Consider the following 17,260-nt stretch of genomic DNA (forward strand, 5'->3'; position numbering starts at 1 on the left):
AAATAGTAAACGAAAGCGGTAGCGAAGTTGGTAAGGAGGTTAATTATTTTTGTAATTCCCCACATTCTACCCTGTCTTTCAGTTAAGACTCATATCACACAAACTAATAAATTTGAAACTATGATAACAGAACAACTATATCCTGATATCAGATGATGAAAAGTCTGTGAGTTTTAGCCACGACATGGGTGATTGCCTGAGATGATTTTATTAACTTCGTTCACTGTTAAACTTTTAGACCACACATTTAACTTCGTTTTTGACCTTTTGAAGTTAGAAATTATCCATGAAGGGAAATACGTTTCAGAGGACCTGATAAAGAAGCCACTGTTGGTGTTAAGCTTATACTGTTACATTATTTATTGGGCTGTTTAACTACTCATAAACTAAAGCCTTCACCTGTAATATACATAAAACTTTGACAATGTGAAAAATGCCAGGCTCCTCTGCTGTCATTCTCATGGTTACCCTAACCATGGATGTAATATAATCTACCCAATGAGTACTCCTAACTTAAAACACAATTTCTACAATCTTGCTTGGGTAGGAATACGCCGGTAAGTCCATATCTGAAGGTATTGACAAAATAAAACATTACATCTAGAATATCAATTATGAATACTCCTTTCTGTTTCTTGTGTTTATTAATGGATCAAGCTTACAAAAATTATGGTATTTATCTTTGATGTGATAATTGTTGTACAATTATAAATAAGGTTTGTTTGTAGTTATATAATATTACTGAAGATACTAATCAAAGGGCCAGTTCAGTTGCCTGCTGCTTCAACTCTTAATAAGAAGGGCTGTGTTCTTTATATGACCCAGAATCAGAATGTTTATCTGAGATGTGTTTTCAGTGGTGAATATGCCAGTGATTATCTTGGTTTTGATGCTTTGTGGATTTGTAGATGGGTACCAATACTTCAGAGGAAGATACTACATCCATCTTCGGGGCTGTCAATGGTAGTCTTGTGGATTGTGGTGCCATATAAACTTGTAGGCAAGTACCAACAATTCGGCAGAACATAGTACTCCCATTTTTATGGTTCAAGATGGAGGCACTGTGTTCTTCTGAAACATTGGTACCACCCACAGTAAAGAGAGTCACAACTCAGAAAACCACTGTCTGTTTGTTTTACTTCTAATAAAACAGCTGTGTTACTGACAACAAACTTAATAAATAAATAAAATTCAGATTTATTATCCATGGCTTCAAACTATTTTATTCTCTCTGCACATGCTTCTATTTTCATACAAATGTTCAGTGTACCAGTACATCCTAGAAACAATAATATAATGATTTCTTATGAAACATACCCTATTGGTAATTATTCAGATATGCAGGTACAAGTATTGTAAAGAAAAAAGTGCATTACTGTTTTGAAAGTGTCAAGATACAAGGAATTTAAGCAGCATAGAATAATTTTAAATATGGGACATTAATTTATCACTTTCACACTTTGTCCTGTTTCCTTTTGGAGGACAGTTAAAATTCTGGAGAACACATTCAGAAATGCAGTATATTATTTACACTCTTTTAATGCAAATACCTTGTCTTTGGCAGCCACATCAAATGTAGTAGTACTCAGCAACATTTAATGTGACAAACGGCAAATACTTCAAATGTGAAGCTAGCATAACATAATAATTAACTTAACAAAGTTAAGAGAAATATTATGTGTGTTACTGGAGACCAAACTCATTGAGAACACTCATTAGGACCATAGTGTGCACATCTTCAAACACAGTTTTTATGTTTCCTGTGTCTGTAGCAACAGTAAAGTGGAAGTAGCACTGCCTGTTTTCTGTATCTGCAAGCGTAACTGTAAGTCCAGGTAATATGCTAGACTTGCGGTCATCTGGACTCTGCTTCTTTTTCATTACATCCTGGAGATAAAATCAGTTTCACAGGTCACAAATTGAGAAATATTTCTTTGGAGGACATCGTTTCTATGTACATGGGAACCTAATGAGTAATTCTCACTACTGATGAGGTTTTCTTAATCACACATATATTCTGGGCTTAATGTTTTTAAACATAAAACACATTCATAACAAAATTGTGAAATTTGAGGTTAAAAATGCAAATATAAAGTCGTATGTCTTAAATAATTAATCAAAATCAGATTTTCAAACTATTATTAAGCTCCAGACAAATAAGAATCTTATGGCAATGAATGGCAGAAAATATGATGAACTTATGAGGAAAGATCAGCAGAAATGTGTTTCATGAGCAGAAGGATCAAGATCCCAAAAATCATGAAAGGACTGTATTTTTTTATAACTGTAACAGGCCTAAAGCTAGAAAGAACAAATTAACTAACAGAAAACAATGACCCACATTAAAAAATATATCTGTTACTGGAACCATTCACTTTACAACATCCCCAGTGAATATCTGTCTCATTTCCTATAAACAAATATGTTTTGTGTTTCTGTACACCAAATGCAACAATTAGCAGTTATATACTCAGTTATCAAAACCACTTGTTTGGTTTGTACCAAGCAGATGGTAATTGCAGTGCCCACCAAAATGAGAGACGCATTTCAAATTTATATAATAATAAGCCATGGCATATGTGGACTAGATGAACAGAGTTTAATTCCTGGTATGGGCATTTCTTCACTACCACATCCATCCATCATCTAACCTCCTACCAAATGAGTACTTAAGGTTCTTATCTGGAGGTAAAGAAGTCATACTGTGAAAATGACCACTCACTTCCACCTAATACTAAGAATACAAATGTGTAGAATGTAACATCCATGCCCACACAACTTCAAAGAGTGGTGTTTATGCATAGGGATAATTACCTTTATCATAATAATCCGTGTACTGAGGCTAATTAATCAGATGAGCCTTAACAGGTGGATGTTTCAGAATCATATTTTAATAAACATTAATTTTTCATCCAAATTAAATGACATACCATGACACTAACTGAAACAAAATTCTCCTTTAGATATTATGCCTACTTTTGGTTTAATTTACTTACATAAAAGAGCTCCCGAATGAAGCACCGTGTCTTTATATACTCATCACAGCTGTTTCCATCTAATGAATAAAAGAAAACACATAAATCTGGCAAATGGTTAAGCACAGTAAAATGTGCATGTCAAAGTACATAAAAATCACACTGAAATCAACAGTAAGATGTTTGGATAGAACTAATGCCTGACATCTGACACATTAATTTATAAAACTTTAAAGGTCCATGCCACACACACACACACCAGACACACAAAAAATATTTGAAAAATAAGTATAAATACTTTTCATACATCCATCAAAATGTTACAAAGTCAAAGAGACCAAATTTTGCATCCAAGTCAAAATTTCCATTCCTCAAGTATCTTCAACTAAGATACAGATTCATTCCTGATTCCTGAACTATATACTGAATTACACTAAAACTTAGCATGTCAGCAATTATGAATTAAAAAATAAAAAGCACCACTGAATATTTTGGGTCAGTATTCAGTAGAGCTACATCTCTGATAAATATGAAGATAAATAAAACACAAAGAATGTGTTTGCACTGATCTGTTACTTTCTGATAACCTTTGGTATGCCTCACACACAGTTAACAGCAAACTGACCCATACAAACTATGAACAGTATGTATCTGTGGTTAGACTTGACTAAATTAATAGTACTGCTGAAACCAAAGGTCTACCATAAAGTGATATCATTAAACTATGCCTGCTCCATTCCTTTAATTTACCACTTAATTACACTAACCTTTGCTGTTCATTTCGTATCTGCTATACTCAGGGAAGTATTTAGCAATGCTTTTACCACTCTCAACTTTCTCTTTAAGTGTATCTTGCTTGTTCAGAAATACAATCATACCAGCACCAAGTAAGAACCTGATAGAAGATCAAAATATCAGTGTTTGGAATACTGTGAAGAAAAACAGGATACAAACACTGTTGACTAAATAGATACCAACTGAATATGAACTCATGTTTCTATATGATTTAATTATGCTGTTTCAGCTGCAGAAAGAAGTTTATAGTGTAAAATAAGATGGGTACATGTTCATGAGTGGTAAGTGTAAAAGTGATTGTAAGAAGACAGTTGTTGTCTACTTAAAGGTACTATCCCTGAAGTGGTCTAGTGATCTTAAGGAAAATCACAAAATATTTCAGGATAACCAACAACCCAACTGATACTGCTACATTCCAATACAACATACAGATTAATTGAACATTTCTACCTGGTAGAGACTACCCATATATCACCTGGTCAGTGGTCACCTGCATATGTAGAATGCATGATAATTTACTTGTCTTAACCATAATATGAACAAGATTTAAACTATTAAAGGAATTTTCACATATTCTGTACATACAACTTCAAAAAACTACACAGTCACCATAATGCCCTTCAATACCAAAAAAGTTTATAATGAAGCCTGTAATCTTCAACCAAACCAAATTTTGTTCTGTCAGTAATTATCATAATATGTGTGTGTGTATTGTCTGTAATATCCAATATAATGTTCCTCCTGAGAACTTCTATCAAAAACAGACTTGTGACTGCATTAAATGGACATCAAGTATCTGTACTATGACAAAAAGCTGCAGAACAATTGACCTTTTCTCACCTGCTCTGCCAGACATCATCAAAAAGACTCACAGCCTCACGTAACCTGTTGACACTTGTCTCTTCTCTCAGAGTTTGGTCATAGTCGCTTGATGCGACTAGGAAGAGGATAGCATTGATGCCCTCAAACAGCTGGAACAGAGATTCAAGTGGAATTCATAAAATGAGACATTCAGTGAAGGCCTTTATTGACCATGTATTGTGTCTTATGCACTGTCCAGCTGGCCATGCTGGCATCAGACTAGCATACCACTAACTATTAAACCTGGAGTTATAAAGACTGGCTGGCAGCCCCATATTACAGAGATTTGAATTCCCTGTTCCAGTAATATAAAATATTAGAGTAAACAATTAACATATATAATATTATTCATTATTAATGAGTAGTAACTATACCTCATCTCCCCCTAAGTGCCAACATGGCATATAGAGGTACAGGTTTTTTATTATTAAATCAGTCACTAATCATTTTATTTGTTGTTTTGTATGGTTATGAAGCATGAGACAAGAATTGATATTAAGAGTTTGAAACTAAGTGGTAAGAAAAATATGTCAATTGATTGATTCTTGGGTTACTTAATGACACTGTTGGAATTAAAATAATGTAAACAAGTTGTAATTACATGGTTACAACATTAAATACAGTACTTGTAGACACACCATACAATCATTATAACACTAGTATTATCCTGGCTGAAAACATGAGTAACTGAAATGTTGGCTTTTGAATCATGTTTCCATTTCTTCCATACTGCCCTTCCAGTTGGCATGCAAAATATTCCTCTCTGAGAGGCATATTTAACCATTATAATCTGTATGATGCAGCTTACATGCAATCCAGCTGCATACACATCACAGCAGCAAAAACCTAAACCATTAATCCAAAGCTACAGTTCAGCTAGCAGCCCTGTAATATGAGGATTTAAATCCCTGATTCCCATGCACTAAATTTTAATGCCTCTGCACTACATTGTCAAGTTGAACAGGAAAAGAAAAATACTAGTAATAAGAATGGATCATTACCGGCAACCATTTACGCCTCTCACCCCTCTGACCCCCAACATCAAACATCCAGAAACCCATGGAACCCCCACCATACTTCTTTGGCACTTTCATCTCAAACTCAATCTTCTGAATTCCAGTTGTTCTCTTACGACTGTACAGAATGTCCTAGAACAAGATAAATTACTTTACTAAATAAGAACTAAAATGCACTTGCTATTGGCATCCTTGAGAAACTTGTACAACTTAAAAAGGGATGTGCTCCATGTAATTAATTATAGTATATATCGTATATGTACATTATTTAAGGCTTCAAAAATACAGCCAGGCCCAATTGACCAAAGATGAATTAAACTTCTTTAGATTTCCTATTACTGAATTTCATAAAAATCCACTAAGAGTGTCATTGTCAGCAGATCACAGATAGATAGAACCAAGTCCACTTCATGTTAAATATGCAGTAAACTAATTAATTACTACATACACATACCTGATCAGATGGTCTATAATTTGGATTCCTAACCTCCATTATTCTCTCTAGAAAACTGAAACATAAAAGATATAAAAACAAAGTAAATAATAAATAAATACACAGCGCATGTTTGAGAGAGAATCTGTGCAATTTTAGTCAGTAGTAATGAGCAATTTACTTAGAAAGGTAGCATGGAATTAAAGTAAAGCTGTCCCACTACATACTATGGAGGTGCTTGGGGAAAGAGGAGGTATAGCTCTGAGTCATTCTTGACCTCAGAACTTGATGGTCACCATCATGCCCTGGCCACACTTTAACCCATGGAAAGGATCTCCAGCATCCACTGAACAGAAAGCTGGGTGGGCCCCAGTGCTGGTCTAGACACAGGCTAGAGGAAAGATCTCTTGCCTTGTCCAGACCAGAGTCAGACAGTAGAATGACTGAGCTACCCTGGCTTTAGACTGGAATCACACAGCTCAGAATATACTGGAGTCCATCCATACTTCTCTCTAGGTCTGAACAACATATAGCTCAAAGAATACTGAAGAAATTAAAGCAACGAACCACAACATGACATGGTCACATATAGAATGTGATTTGACATGGAAATTTTATTTTCATCATGCATGACTTTTAAATGAATTTTGGAAATGCAAAATACCAATACTTTTCCAATAAGAGACTTTTGTTCTGAATATCTTTCTTCTGATCTAGAATTCAAAAGATACCATGCAAGACAAACAGATGCACAGAGAGACACCTGAAAACTGTACATGTATATTTCTAAACATATTAACACAAACCAAAGTTACTATCATTATCAAATACGAACAAAGAGAGCTCTGTTTGCATACTGAAATAGAATGAGAAATAAATATCAACAAATACTCACTATTTTGCACTGTCAATAAGTTGGAACTCATTAGATCTTCGGTAGCATTCCTTAATACCCTTATCATTCCAAAGAGTTTGCACATGGTCATAATATTCCTGCAGTTAAAAGTAACTTATTAAACCCAAACATCAGACATCAATGAAATAACACAAAACCTTCTTGTTCAATCATTCACATAAATCTGAAGCCAAAGTGCAACATTTCAGATCATGTTTCTAACACATCATTACCTGATGATGGAAAGAGATCTCTCCAAAATGGTGAACTTCTGCTCAAACTGATGTAGCTGGTCACCCAAGAAGATTTTTTTTATCACTTGCAGTCACCATTATAGCTTCCAGTCTTACATAAATTAGCTATCCTGAACAATATCATATGTTGCAAAAAATACATTTCTCCTGACAGTTCTTACATCTGTTTTAAAAATATACTATTTATGTGTAATTCTGTGATTTGCTGGAGTGCTCTAGATTACAATAACAAAGAAAGAAGACTAAAATGCAATGACTGCATGTTCATAACCAAATTAATTAAGAGAGATATGTGAGTCCAAAACGTGAAACTAGCCAAACTTTTGGGAATTCACAAAATCCAACCAATGGACCATAATGTAAACCAGTTAAAATGAGTCCACATTTCAAATCCTATTTTTAAAGATCCACTTTAATGACACTCTTGCATCTACACCTAGGTATCCCAAGTGGTTTTATTTCTATTTGTTTACAATTTATTTAATGATGCTGTCAGTAGCTCAGACTATACATTATTGACTGACATGATAATTTCTAATTAATGATTTAGAAAGGATGTGGAAGGAAGCAGTCATGGCCTAATTTAAGGACGTTCCCCAACACTTAATTGGGGGGATTGAGAAAAACCATGCATAAGATCAGACAGGATAGCCAATTTCCAGGCTGAGTTTTGAACCAGAAACCTCCCAAATATAAATCAGCAACAACATTTGGTTCCTGCATGGTCTATTCCCTTGTTCCCTTCCAATCAAAAATACATATGCATTTGTTGTTTCCCTCCTGCATGCTTTCTGTTTAGGCAAATCTCTCAATCTGCAAACTGTGAACTTACCTGGGTATATGATGAAGGTTCTTCTGGTCCTAGACTGCGAATATAATCTGCACTAATCTTGCTTGCATCTTCAGCAAGAGAAACCAGAGGTCTTAATGTAGACATATTAGTCACCAGATCATAAATAGACTCATGGATATTCTGACGTATCTCCACCACCTTCTCTTGTCGTTCTCTGTAATCCACATTGAAAATGGCAATAACAGAAGACAAAGATTTTGTACTAGAGTTCATAAGTTTTCATGCCATGCATGCTCTGTGTTAGCAGAAAGGAGTGCACTAGTTTGAACTACGCATAGTTTACAAGCACATTCTACATGACAGAGTCTTGTAATTTGTTGCAGACACAAACCAGTTGCTAACAAAGCATTAATTATCTGTTAATATGAAACAGGAAACAGTACAAGTATCATTGTGCCTAAGCAGTACACTGTGAAGCTGTATTTGGGCTTTGCAGACAAAGATTCATTAAAAGAGATGCATTATTATCAGCTCTGGATGGTGGTTAGTCGCATTGTTTCATCCACCTTTCATCCCAAAGTAATAATTTGATTTGACAAAATTAAGAAGCTAATTCAACTCAAACTAAGCAAAATCTGTCAAATTGCCCAACAGAAGACTACATGTGACTAAGCTTTCATATCATTTATATTCAATGCATTTTGTCAAAAAACCTTTTTTATTTTTGTATAATTTTAATTATGCAAAAAAAGCCTGTAGTCAGTCACTACATTGACTGAGCTACCCAGCTCCTTCACAAAGGGTACACTACATAAAATGTAATAGATAGTTCACAGTTCAGAAACATGGCAGATTAAGGTGATATCTACAAGTGTTCCATTTTGCACCACACCAAGGAACTAACTCCTTGGAACATTCCTTCTTGATGAAAATGAAAAGTTCTTACAATTTTCATGATTTGTTGTATGTATCCAACATATCAGAATGCAATAAAATTAAACATCCCCTGCTCTTACTGGCATATTAAATTGCCGTGCAGAGAGGCTGTTTCAGAACAATGCAATATAAAATATTTGTAGCTAAAAGGGAGGAGGTAGCAGGAGAAGCTTCAGTTTGTAATAATCAAACTTTATTAGAGTGATAAAGTCAAGAGGTTGAAATGGGCAAGGACTTCAATAGATAATAAATTGTGTAGTAAAGGGTTAAGAATAGCTACATACGCTTCTGAAAATCCGCTAATGTGCAGAATCTTCATTTGTTTTATAATTGTTGTTTTGCCTGATTCACCCGTTCCTGTAAACAGAAAGTTATTAACACACAAATAAAGTCAATTTATTATTATTTAATCCTAATGCAAAAATATTACCAACTGTTTATCATACCTAGAAGCAGCAACTTGATTGCCTTCTTGTAATCCTTGTTCCATGCCTTGATTTTCTCTTCCAGTTCACGGCTTGCCCTTTTCTGTTTCTGTGTTTCAGAATCTGACCCCTTAAAACAGCCCATCATTAGGAGATTTTCTTTTCACGCAACTGTCACAAAGATAATATAATTCAAACCAATAATTTTAAAAACTCATTCTAACCCTGTGTGTTCCTTAAATGGCATCTTGTATGGCATTACAACTTCAAGTGACCATAAAATTCCTCAAAAAAGTCAAACTATAAATTAGCTGCTTTACCTTTCATTGTGCCCTCAAGGTAGGGTCACCATATGCCATAATGAAGGCTGATATGTCATATTTACTGATACAAAATATTAAAGAAAGCCTAGCCTCAGTTCTAATGTCATAAGATAGGTGCAGTGCTTGCTTATGTACTGAATTTCATCAACATATTTCAGTTCTTTCAGAGAGTAAACATGGGATGAATTGTCATGACACTCACATTATGCAATCATTTTATCCACTTTGTGCAATAACACACAGAAATTAAGCAGGGCTTACTGTTTGCCTTTAAACTACTAATGAATGTTGAATTTTGATTGAATTATATATGGTGCATTGTTTTTCTGAAGATTAAAGAAGAAAAATTGGTTAATGCTATTCAGGAAAATACTTGCTGTTAATTCTGAGCATCACATGAAACCCACAAATGCATTTGAAGGTTGAAGCAAACAGTATATATAGTTACCACAGCACTTCATAAGCATTCTGTTATAGTCATATATTTTGAATGAGTAATTTTTCATAGATTAAATAAAACTTGGGTTTGGATAAAGCTGTGAATCCTGTAAGCATGCACAAATCCATTCTTGACAACTGATGAAACTTTATATGGTGTGTTTTTGCCCATAAACTGGGAAAAACATTGAGTACTTACTGACTGATGGACCAATCAACCAATGCATCACTCACACCTCATCTCATCAAACTCCTGTAAATTTGTTACACTAATACTCCTGCCACATTTCAAACCTTAAACGTTAAAACTTGATCTGTTACCTTGAACCTTGAATTGTAATAAACCACTGCCAATAATTATAATTCAAGTTCAGAGCACTGTAAATCCTAAACTTATAAAACACTGGCATTAAAGTAAATTCATGAAGTTCTCAACTTACAACCACCACTTTCAAGAGATATGTAACAAATGAATGTCTGTTACCACTACTTGATAACAACTTAATATACCCCTCTCATTGATTCTATCCCCACCTGAGAAACATCTGTACAGAATCACCTTACCCAAGTTCAATTCCTAAAGCACACTGATAACTTGAATTTAAAGTATTTCATGTTCACCAAGCAAGAAACACTGGTTTTAGCAAAGCAATACAATACATACCAACAGACATCTTATCTCTCAGGTACATGGGTTCTGATCCATATGATAGACACATAAGCAGGTCAAGATAAGACAAGCACCAAAGATTACTTCAAACCTCACACAGAATAAAAGGGACTTGTGGCTATGGACAGTCTGTGACCCACAAGGTTCATGTGAGTGAACTGAAGCCTTAAACCAAAGACCAAGACCTCAGCTGATATGAGAAAAGCAGGAATTCTTACAAAATATTTGTGCTCACAATATCGAACCAAATGTAAAATCAAACAAATACAATGGACCAAAAAGAAAACACTACTAAAAAAATTAAAATTAAATGTGTCCTTATACACATGATGAAAGAATAAGAATGGCCAAAATAAATAATTTAGTGGACATAAAGCAGAGAATACAAGAGAAGGTGATCAGTCACACTGGTTACAATTAATTTCTCAAGAAACTGAACAGAAGCTGCATATTCTTTTAAGACCTAATATTACAATACATGTCAGGATTCTGTTCCTGCACTATCAAATGCACTAGTATAAATCCTATTTCACATTATTGAATGATTTTCCATATCAAAATTATTGACAGCAGGAAATTAAAAAGGAACAAAGGTGGGATGGCCTCTAGTAGGGACAGAATATTAAAATGTATGATCTGAAGCTTTCACAGTGACCAAGTATAATAAATTTTTCTCGGGCTACCAGCCATGTAAGTTAGCTTAATGAAGAAAATACCATTTCAAGAACCATCTTCGTCCTCATTCTCCCAAGGCCATCGATAACAGGAACTACTACACTGAAAATATATTGGTGTATAAAAGTACACAGTCTGAGGACTGTGTAGGAAGACAGTAGCATTATGTCACTACCAGAAAAAAGTTGGAATGTGACCAAGTTCTGTTAGGATTCTAATCAAATCACAACATTGTTTACTCTGCAGATATTACATACATATGAAAAAATTCTCTTATCTTTATTTCAATTATCAATTGCTACTTTCATGATCAAATAATAATTTCCTGCTGATTAGATAAGCTGTTATTAATATTGCTGTATTAGTATACACAAAAGAGACCACAACTCAAAACTACAATTCACTAATTTAATTAACTAAAATTCAAACCATGAAGACATATGGAGGAGTTGAGGCATAGCTCCACATGCTAATAACCTCAGCACTAAAATGAAAGTGATCGGCTTCACATTCTTGCTGCTCTGTCATTGGGTAATGAGCCCTTGGTACCTGCTGGTTAGGAGCCTGAGTGGACACCCCAGACCTGGTCTAGATACGGTAATGAGAAAAATCTCATCCTGTCTAAAACACAGTTGTCCAGTATGTAGCCAGTCACCATATTGACTGAGCTATCCCAGAATAGCAATTAAAAACATGTCATGATATATTGTATTAGCACAAACACAAACAGTGGTTGAAAAATGGTAATGAGATGTAAAAACCAGTTCTGGTAAAGTAATGTTTATGTTCTACATTAAAAAGGTACCAGTGTCTAGAACACAGATAAAACTCATAATTTTGAGAAATACACACAAAGGAAAATAGGAAACCCTATTGATTTATTAGGTATTAAAATAAACTACAATAATCATAGACAAGTATGCAATTCAAACCAAATATGTAAAACACCATTTGTCAACAAGAAGAAAAAATAAACTACATGTGTTCATTCTGGTTATAACTATTTAAAAAACCCACAGAAACCACTTTAAAGCAGGACATATATTGTTACTGAGTGTGAGAGTCCTGTGTACCTAGCCTGATAAACAAATTTCTGTCTTTCTATAGTACTTCCCATCTCAGTAAAATATATTTTATTGGGTCTTTTACTTAATGAAGACACAAGCTGGTACTACAAGATGAACATTCATGTTGTTTTACACATGTACTTTTATTATATTTTACTTATTTTTACAGAGAAGATGATGGAACTTGAACCTGTTAAGATAATGTATATTATTATCAAACACATGTATAACTGTCTTATCACATCCAACACACATTACACTGCTACACTGTAAAGAGTTGCAAAACCTTTACAGGTTTCCAGAAGTTCAAGTAGGCATGGTAGGTGTTTGTATTCTTGGTCCAGTCACAAGGATCACTTCAGAAGTGACCATTTCAACTGCTCTTTTGCAGACTGCAATACCTAAAATTAAGAACATTCATACTATCTACAACCAGAAAATACAATTCCTCTCCAACAGTGGTTAATGAAGTAAATAAAATGAGAATATAAATTAAAGTTAAACTGTAATATAATTAACCTTGCAGTCTTCTTTAAATAACCTACCACTTTGATGTGATCACAACCTTTCAGTTGAGTTAAGGTGAGATGTACCTCAGACACACTAAATTTTGCTTGAATCCACTAACCCTATTTTACTCAACAGACAAAAGAATCAAATTAAATGTTTGCTCCTTACACCAGTAAAGTTTGATAACAAGCAAAATAATGGTGAAGTAAACAGTTTTCACAAAACTGATCTGATGTCATGTTGAAATATATTTTACTTTCCAAAATACAAAACAGCATGAATTAAAGGATACTGTTATATTAGAATTCAATGTGTCCCCTTGAATATGCTGTTAAATGCCAACATTTTTATAAACATTCTAGATATCAAACCAAACTACTTCACACTTATCAGCCAAAAAACTCATTCTAAAACTGAAATTAGCATGTCATTTCTGCTGTATTTGAACAAACAGAAAAATGAATGGCTGTATTCTTAAACATTCCACCTCTCTAAAAATCAATTCCTGGATTTCATAACTTAGTGATCTTAAAAAAAATGAAGTAAGTCCAGTTTACCTACTCTCCCAAATAAAACAAACTCTTTTCCATCATATACAACTGACCGCAAGCAATTTGAAGAATTGACAAGACATGTTTACTTAAGGAATATGAACATTCAACAAAGCAAGTTTGCAAATAACTAAATTTCAAGCTCAAATTTAGTCTGCCTGTCATCTTATTTCAAATCAGAGACCATCATTAATTATTACTAGTAGAATAGATAAGTAACAAGATAAATTATCATACCTGTGCCACAGTCTGCTCTCCAAGAGGAATGTCATCTGTTCGCAAAGCGACTCTCTGGACAACTGCTGATGAGTCAGCTTCCATAATAATTCTGGAAAAGAAACAATTTACAGAGACCAATATATCATTTTTCATTGGCAAGAACAGAATGATAGTACTACAGGAACCAACAAGAATCCAAAGTTGACACAACTCAAATGTATTAGATTTAAATTGCCTGTAAATAGCAACAAAAGTATGGTTCAGTTTGGCTTTTGAAATTTTGAATAAAAATAAAATTTATTGTTGAAGTCCTTATATAGCTGCTGATAAATGTGTTCATTTCTTTGTGTCATAGAAATGGCCTGTACTTTTCAACCTAGTATTCTGTCTTAAGCATTTAGTTGGCCACCTGACTTAAACTTACCCTCCATCACAAATTTCGTCCATGGCTAGCATGACAATGTCCAAGTTATCAAATACAACTCTCTTTTCAACATTCTTCCGTAAAATCTGACTCACTGCATCATATAAACAATTAAGCACACTCATCAGAATCAACTGCAACAAGAAATTTATTAAAAATTTTAATTACATTCATATAAATGGTTCAAGAACTAAACACATGATAGCAATTTATACCTACCATATGTTTTTCATTAGTCACATTGGTACTTGTGGGTTACCGGGACACATCACTTTAAAAATATGTTAGGTTAGCTTAGCTTAGGTTAATATGTGTGGATAAATGACATATACTTGAAAGTTATTATATTTTATTTCAATCTAACCTAACCTAACCTATTTTTAAAGCGATGTGTCCTGATAACCCACAAGTACAGTCACATTTATCTATCTTATAAGGAAAGACAGGCTTATGATATTATGAATATCATGCCCCTTGGACTTCTTAATGTTCCACCAACAACAATCCCAACATAGCAAATACACAAAATTGTGAGGTTGGAGTGATACCAGTGTTATTTAATAAAAGATCCTTAAAATGTCTTTGAAAAGTATGCAACTTTTGCTTCAATAATCTTTCTGCACATTGTAAATCTAATAAACTGAAGCTACACATATACAAGAACATATACCAAGCCACAACAGCATATTTCACATCTAATATTCTTGATATTGTGGTAGAATTTAGTGGGAGAGGAGTGTGACCTATGAAAGAGGTGACTGACATGCAGAAAGAGACTGTAATAGGCAGGCTAATCACTACCTCACATACCAAAAATCACATGTCACCAATCATCTCAAGCAAATATGCTTTGCACCATCAATCTTTTTCCAGTTCACACAAATTCAAGCCTAGGTGCTTCCAAAGATTCACCTAACAGCAAAATGATGTGAGACTCAATGAAACACTTGCAACTGCATCAAAATATTGTGTAAGTAAGCAAGACAGATAATTATCAATTTTCTAATTACTCAAGTAGTGAAAAATTATCAAAGTCAGGTACCTTTACTTTTATTTATATTCTACAGCAGAGTACAGGAGTACTTTAAGGTAATGATGGGTCATAATCATACAACCCCCTCTTAACCCCACACATAACTTTTTAAAAGAAAAGACCTTGTAATTTGATCCCAATCCAAAAATTATTTACACACATTAACAACAATAAGAAGACTAAAAACAAACCACTTCAGAAACGAAAAAACGTATTTGTATGTCCGTGTGTCTACTATTCGCACATAAAAACTAGACTGACAACTTGCCCCAGCCATTAAAACATTCTCAAAATTCTCACACACAAATTGCTCCTAAAACTGAGGCCATGGGCAGCTGTCCACTTAGCCCATTTTATTTGCATGTCTGGCACTACTTCGACATAAATACCTCATTTTCATGTGAACTTCCCATGACATAAAAGAACAAGTCCACATTGCTCCTATAGACACAAGTCAACCCATCGAGCATGATGATCTCTGCATTTGCTCGATGTGTCTTATTGAACAGATTTTTTTCGAAAGTCTTTTGTTCTTTTGCAGTTGCAAATACGTTCTTATCGTAGTACTTGGCCAATATTCTGTTTCCATCATTATCAAGGATAGCCATACCCTTGACCGTATATAATGTCGGTTCCTGTAGGAAAGAACAGCAGCATTCAACATGTATTAATCAACTTGTATACTGCTACTACTCACAGCAAAAATCGAAAGATATATAGTGACCTACTTTAAGTCATAAACCATATATACAAATACCAAACTTAAACTTACAAGCAGAAGGCCTTCCATGTTCGCATAAGCGACGTCAATTGTATTATACGGATATCAATTAAACACAATATATAACCTATAAATAATTGAATCCAAACAATATGAAATACCCTATTTAAAACGTTCGAAAAGGTCTGCTAATCTGAACATTCATCAGTCATAACAAAATACAGTACGTGGAGGAAACACAACTTAACGAAACGAACGTATTCACAGATAACACAACGACGTCTACATAACAACATTCCTTCTTGCAATGTAATGTGTAAGTTGGCAACTTAGTGGCGCATGCACACATATATTGCCATCTATCCACATCGATGATAAAACTACTAGAAAACAATTTGGCGGTAAAGTTCATAAGAAACTACTCCAACAGCTTTCGCCAAGGGCTCTGTCGGCAACAACTATCATCCAACTTGTTCACCCACTTCACCGCCCCATTCATAACACAGGAATAGTTAATATTACAAATTTGAAGATGACTGTCTCCGAAATATTGTGTCGTGTAGTCTAGTCGATAGTGACCTACATTTCAGAGGCGCTTACTCCTTCCATCTGATGCACATGGTGAAATATCCCACATGACAGTCATCTTTATAACCACCACCACAAGGAACTGAAATCCTGCCTTTACAAACTTAGTCCCTGTTACTACAGAGAAATGCTTTTGAAAACAAGTAAATGTAAACTGGTATAATCATTAGCACTGTACTCACATTCATCATGAGAAAGTTTTCAGTAAGTACTGTAACGTGGGTTGACCTTGATTTTTGGGGTCTGCTGCCTTGAATCCGATCCGACTGTAAATTTGGTTCAATTATAAGAGACCACGATGCCCTCCACCAATGATCAATTTAATCACAACTAAAACGTTTCTTTACAACACAAAATTATCTCGTCTACAACACAATTTTCCTACGTGCGATTCACAGCTCAGCTCTCTTCACACTCTTTGAAAGCCGACTGTTTACAGCAGTCAACAAACACAACAATGTAAATAAACAGTTTAGTTATCTGTTTCTTAGGTAACACAACAATGCCAATAAACAGGCAACACGTCACAGTACAAACACTTCCTCTTAATCAATTAATCCAGAATTCCTTGACTGAAATGTACTGGACCACTTTATGAGTAAACTATAGAGGGAGAGAGACTGCATCATAGGTAGATACGTAATTTGTCGTCGTCGTC

The 17,260-nt window shown here is 34.5% G+C and overlaps 2 protein-coding genes and 1 long non-coding RNA gene across 11 annotated transcripts; 1 reads left to right on the forward strand and 2 right to left on the reverse strand.

Moving 5' to 3' along the window:
• Positions 1-36: 36 nt before the first annotated feature.
• Positions 37-1,205, forward strand: LOC110833110 (uncharacterized). The gene is made up of 2 exons (XR_002544129.2): positions 37-557; positions 909-1,205. It is a non-coding gene; the product is annotated as an uncharacterized LOC110833110 (long non-coding RNA).
• On the reverse strand, positions 1,197-12,211 carry LOC110833094 (guanine nucleotide-binding protein G(f) subunit alpha). Of its 8 annotated transcripts, none has more exons than XM_087344235.1 (11): positions 11,531-12,211; positions 9,405-9,554; positions 9,243-9,315; positions 8,062-8,236; positions 6,976-7,073; positions 6,102-6,156; positions 5,633-5,779; positions 4,611-4,741; positions 3,743-3,870; positions 2,997-3,055; positions 1,197-1,887 (listed from the first exon to the last, which is right to left on the reverse strand). In XM_087344235.1, exons 2-11 carry the CDS (start codon positions 9,529-9,531, stop codon positions 1,684-1,686), a joined length of 1,197 nt encoding a protein of 398 aa, XP_087200361.1. In that variant the 5' UTR covers positions 9,532-9,554; positions 11,531-12,211; the 3' UTR covers positions 1,197-1,683. The 8 variants fall into 8 exon arrangements, with proteins under 8 accessions (XP_087200361.1, XP_021926422.1, XP_021926425.1 ...); XM_022070730.2 differs by lacking the exon at positions 11,531-12,211 and adding an exon at positions 10,809-11,046; XM_022070733.2 differs by lacking the exon at positions 11,531-12,211 and adding an exon at positions 10,709-10,802.
• Positions 12,212-12,680: 469 nt separating this feature from the next.
• zetaCOP (COPI coat complex subunit zeta) lies at positions 12,681-17,041 on the reverse strand. 2 transcript variants are annotated; one of them, XM_022070757.2, is made up of 5 exons: positions 16,785-17,041; positions 15,683-15,928; positions 14,261-14,394; positions 13,855-13,945; positions 12,681-12,957 (listed from the first exon to the last, which is right to left on the reverse strand). In XM_022070757.2, the coding sequence occupies exons 1-5, from the start codon at positions 16,791-16,793 to the stop codon at positions 12,910-12,912; spliced, it is 528 nt and encodes a 175-aa protein (XP_021926449.1). In that variant the 5' UTR covers positions 16,794-17,041; the 3' UTR covers positions 12,681-12,909. The 2 variants fall into 2 exon arrangements, with proteins under 2 accessions (XP_021926449.1, XP_021926448.1); XM_022070756.2 differs by lacking the exon at positions 16,785-17,041 and adding an exon at positions 16,066-16,303.
• Positions 17,042-17,260: the final 219 nt, after the last annotated feature.

This window comes from Zootermopsis nevadensis, unplaced genomic scaffold (genome assembly GCF_977971745.1).
Source record: "Zootermopsis nevadensis isolate Lab colony 2312 unplaced genomic scaffold, Znev_1.0 Znev_ptg000001l, whole genome shotgun sequence".
Taxonomy (NCBI): domain Eukaryota; kingdom Metazoa; phylum Arthropoda; class Insecta; order Blattodea; family Termopsidae; genus Zootermopsis; species Zootermopsis nevadensis.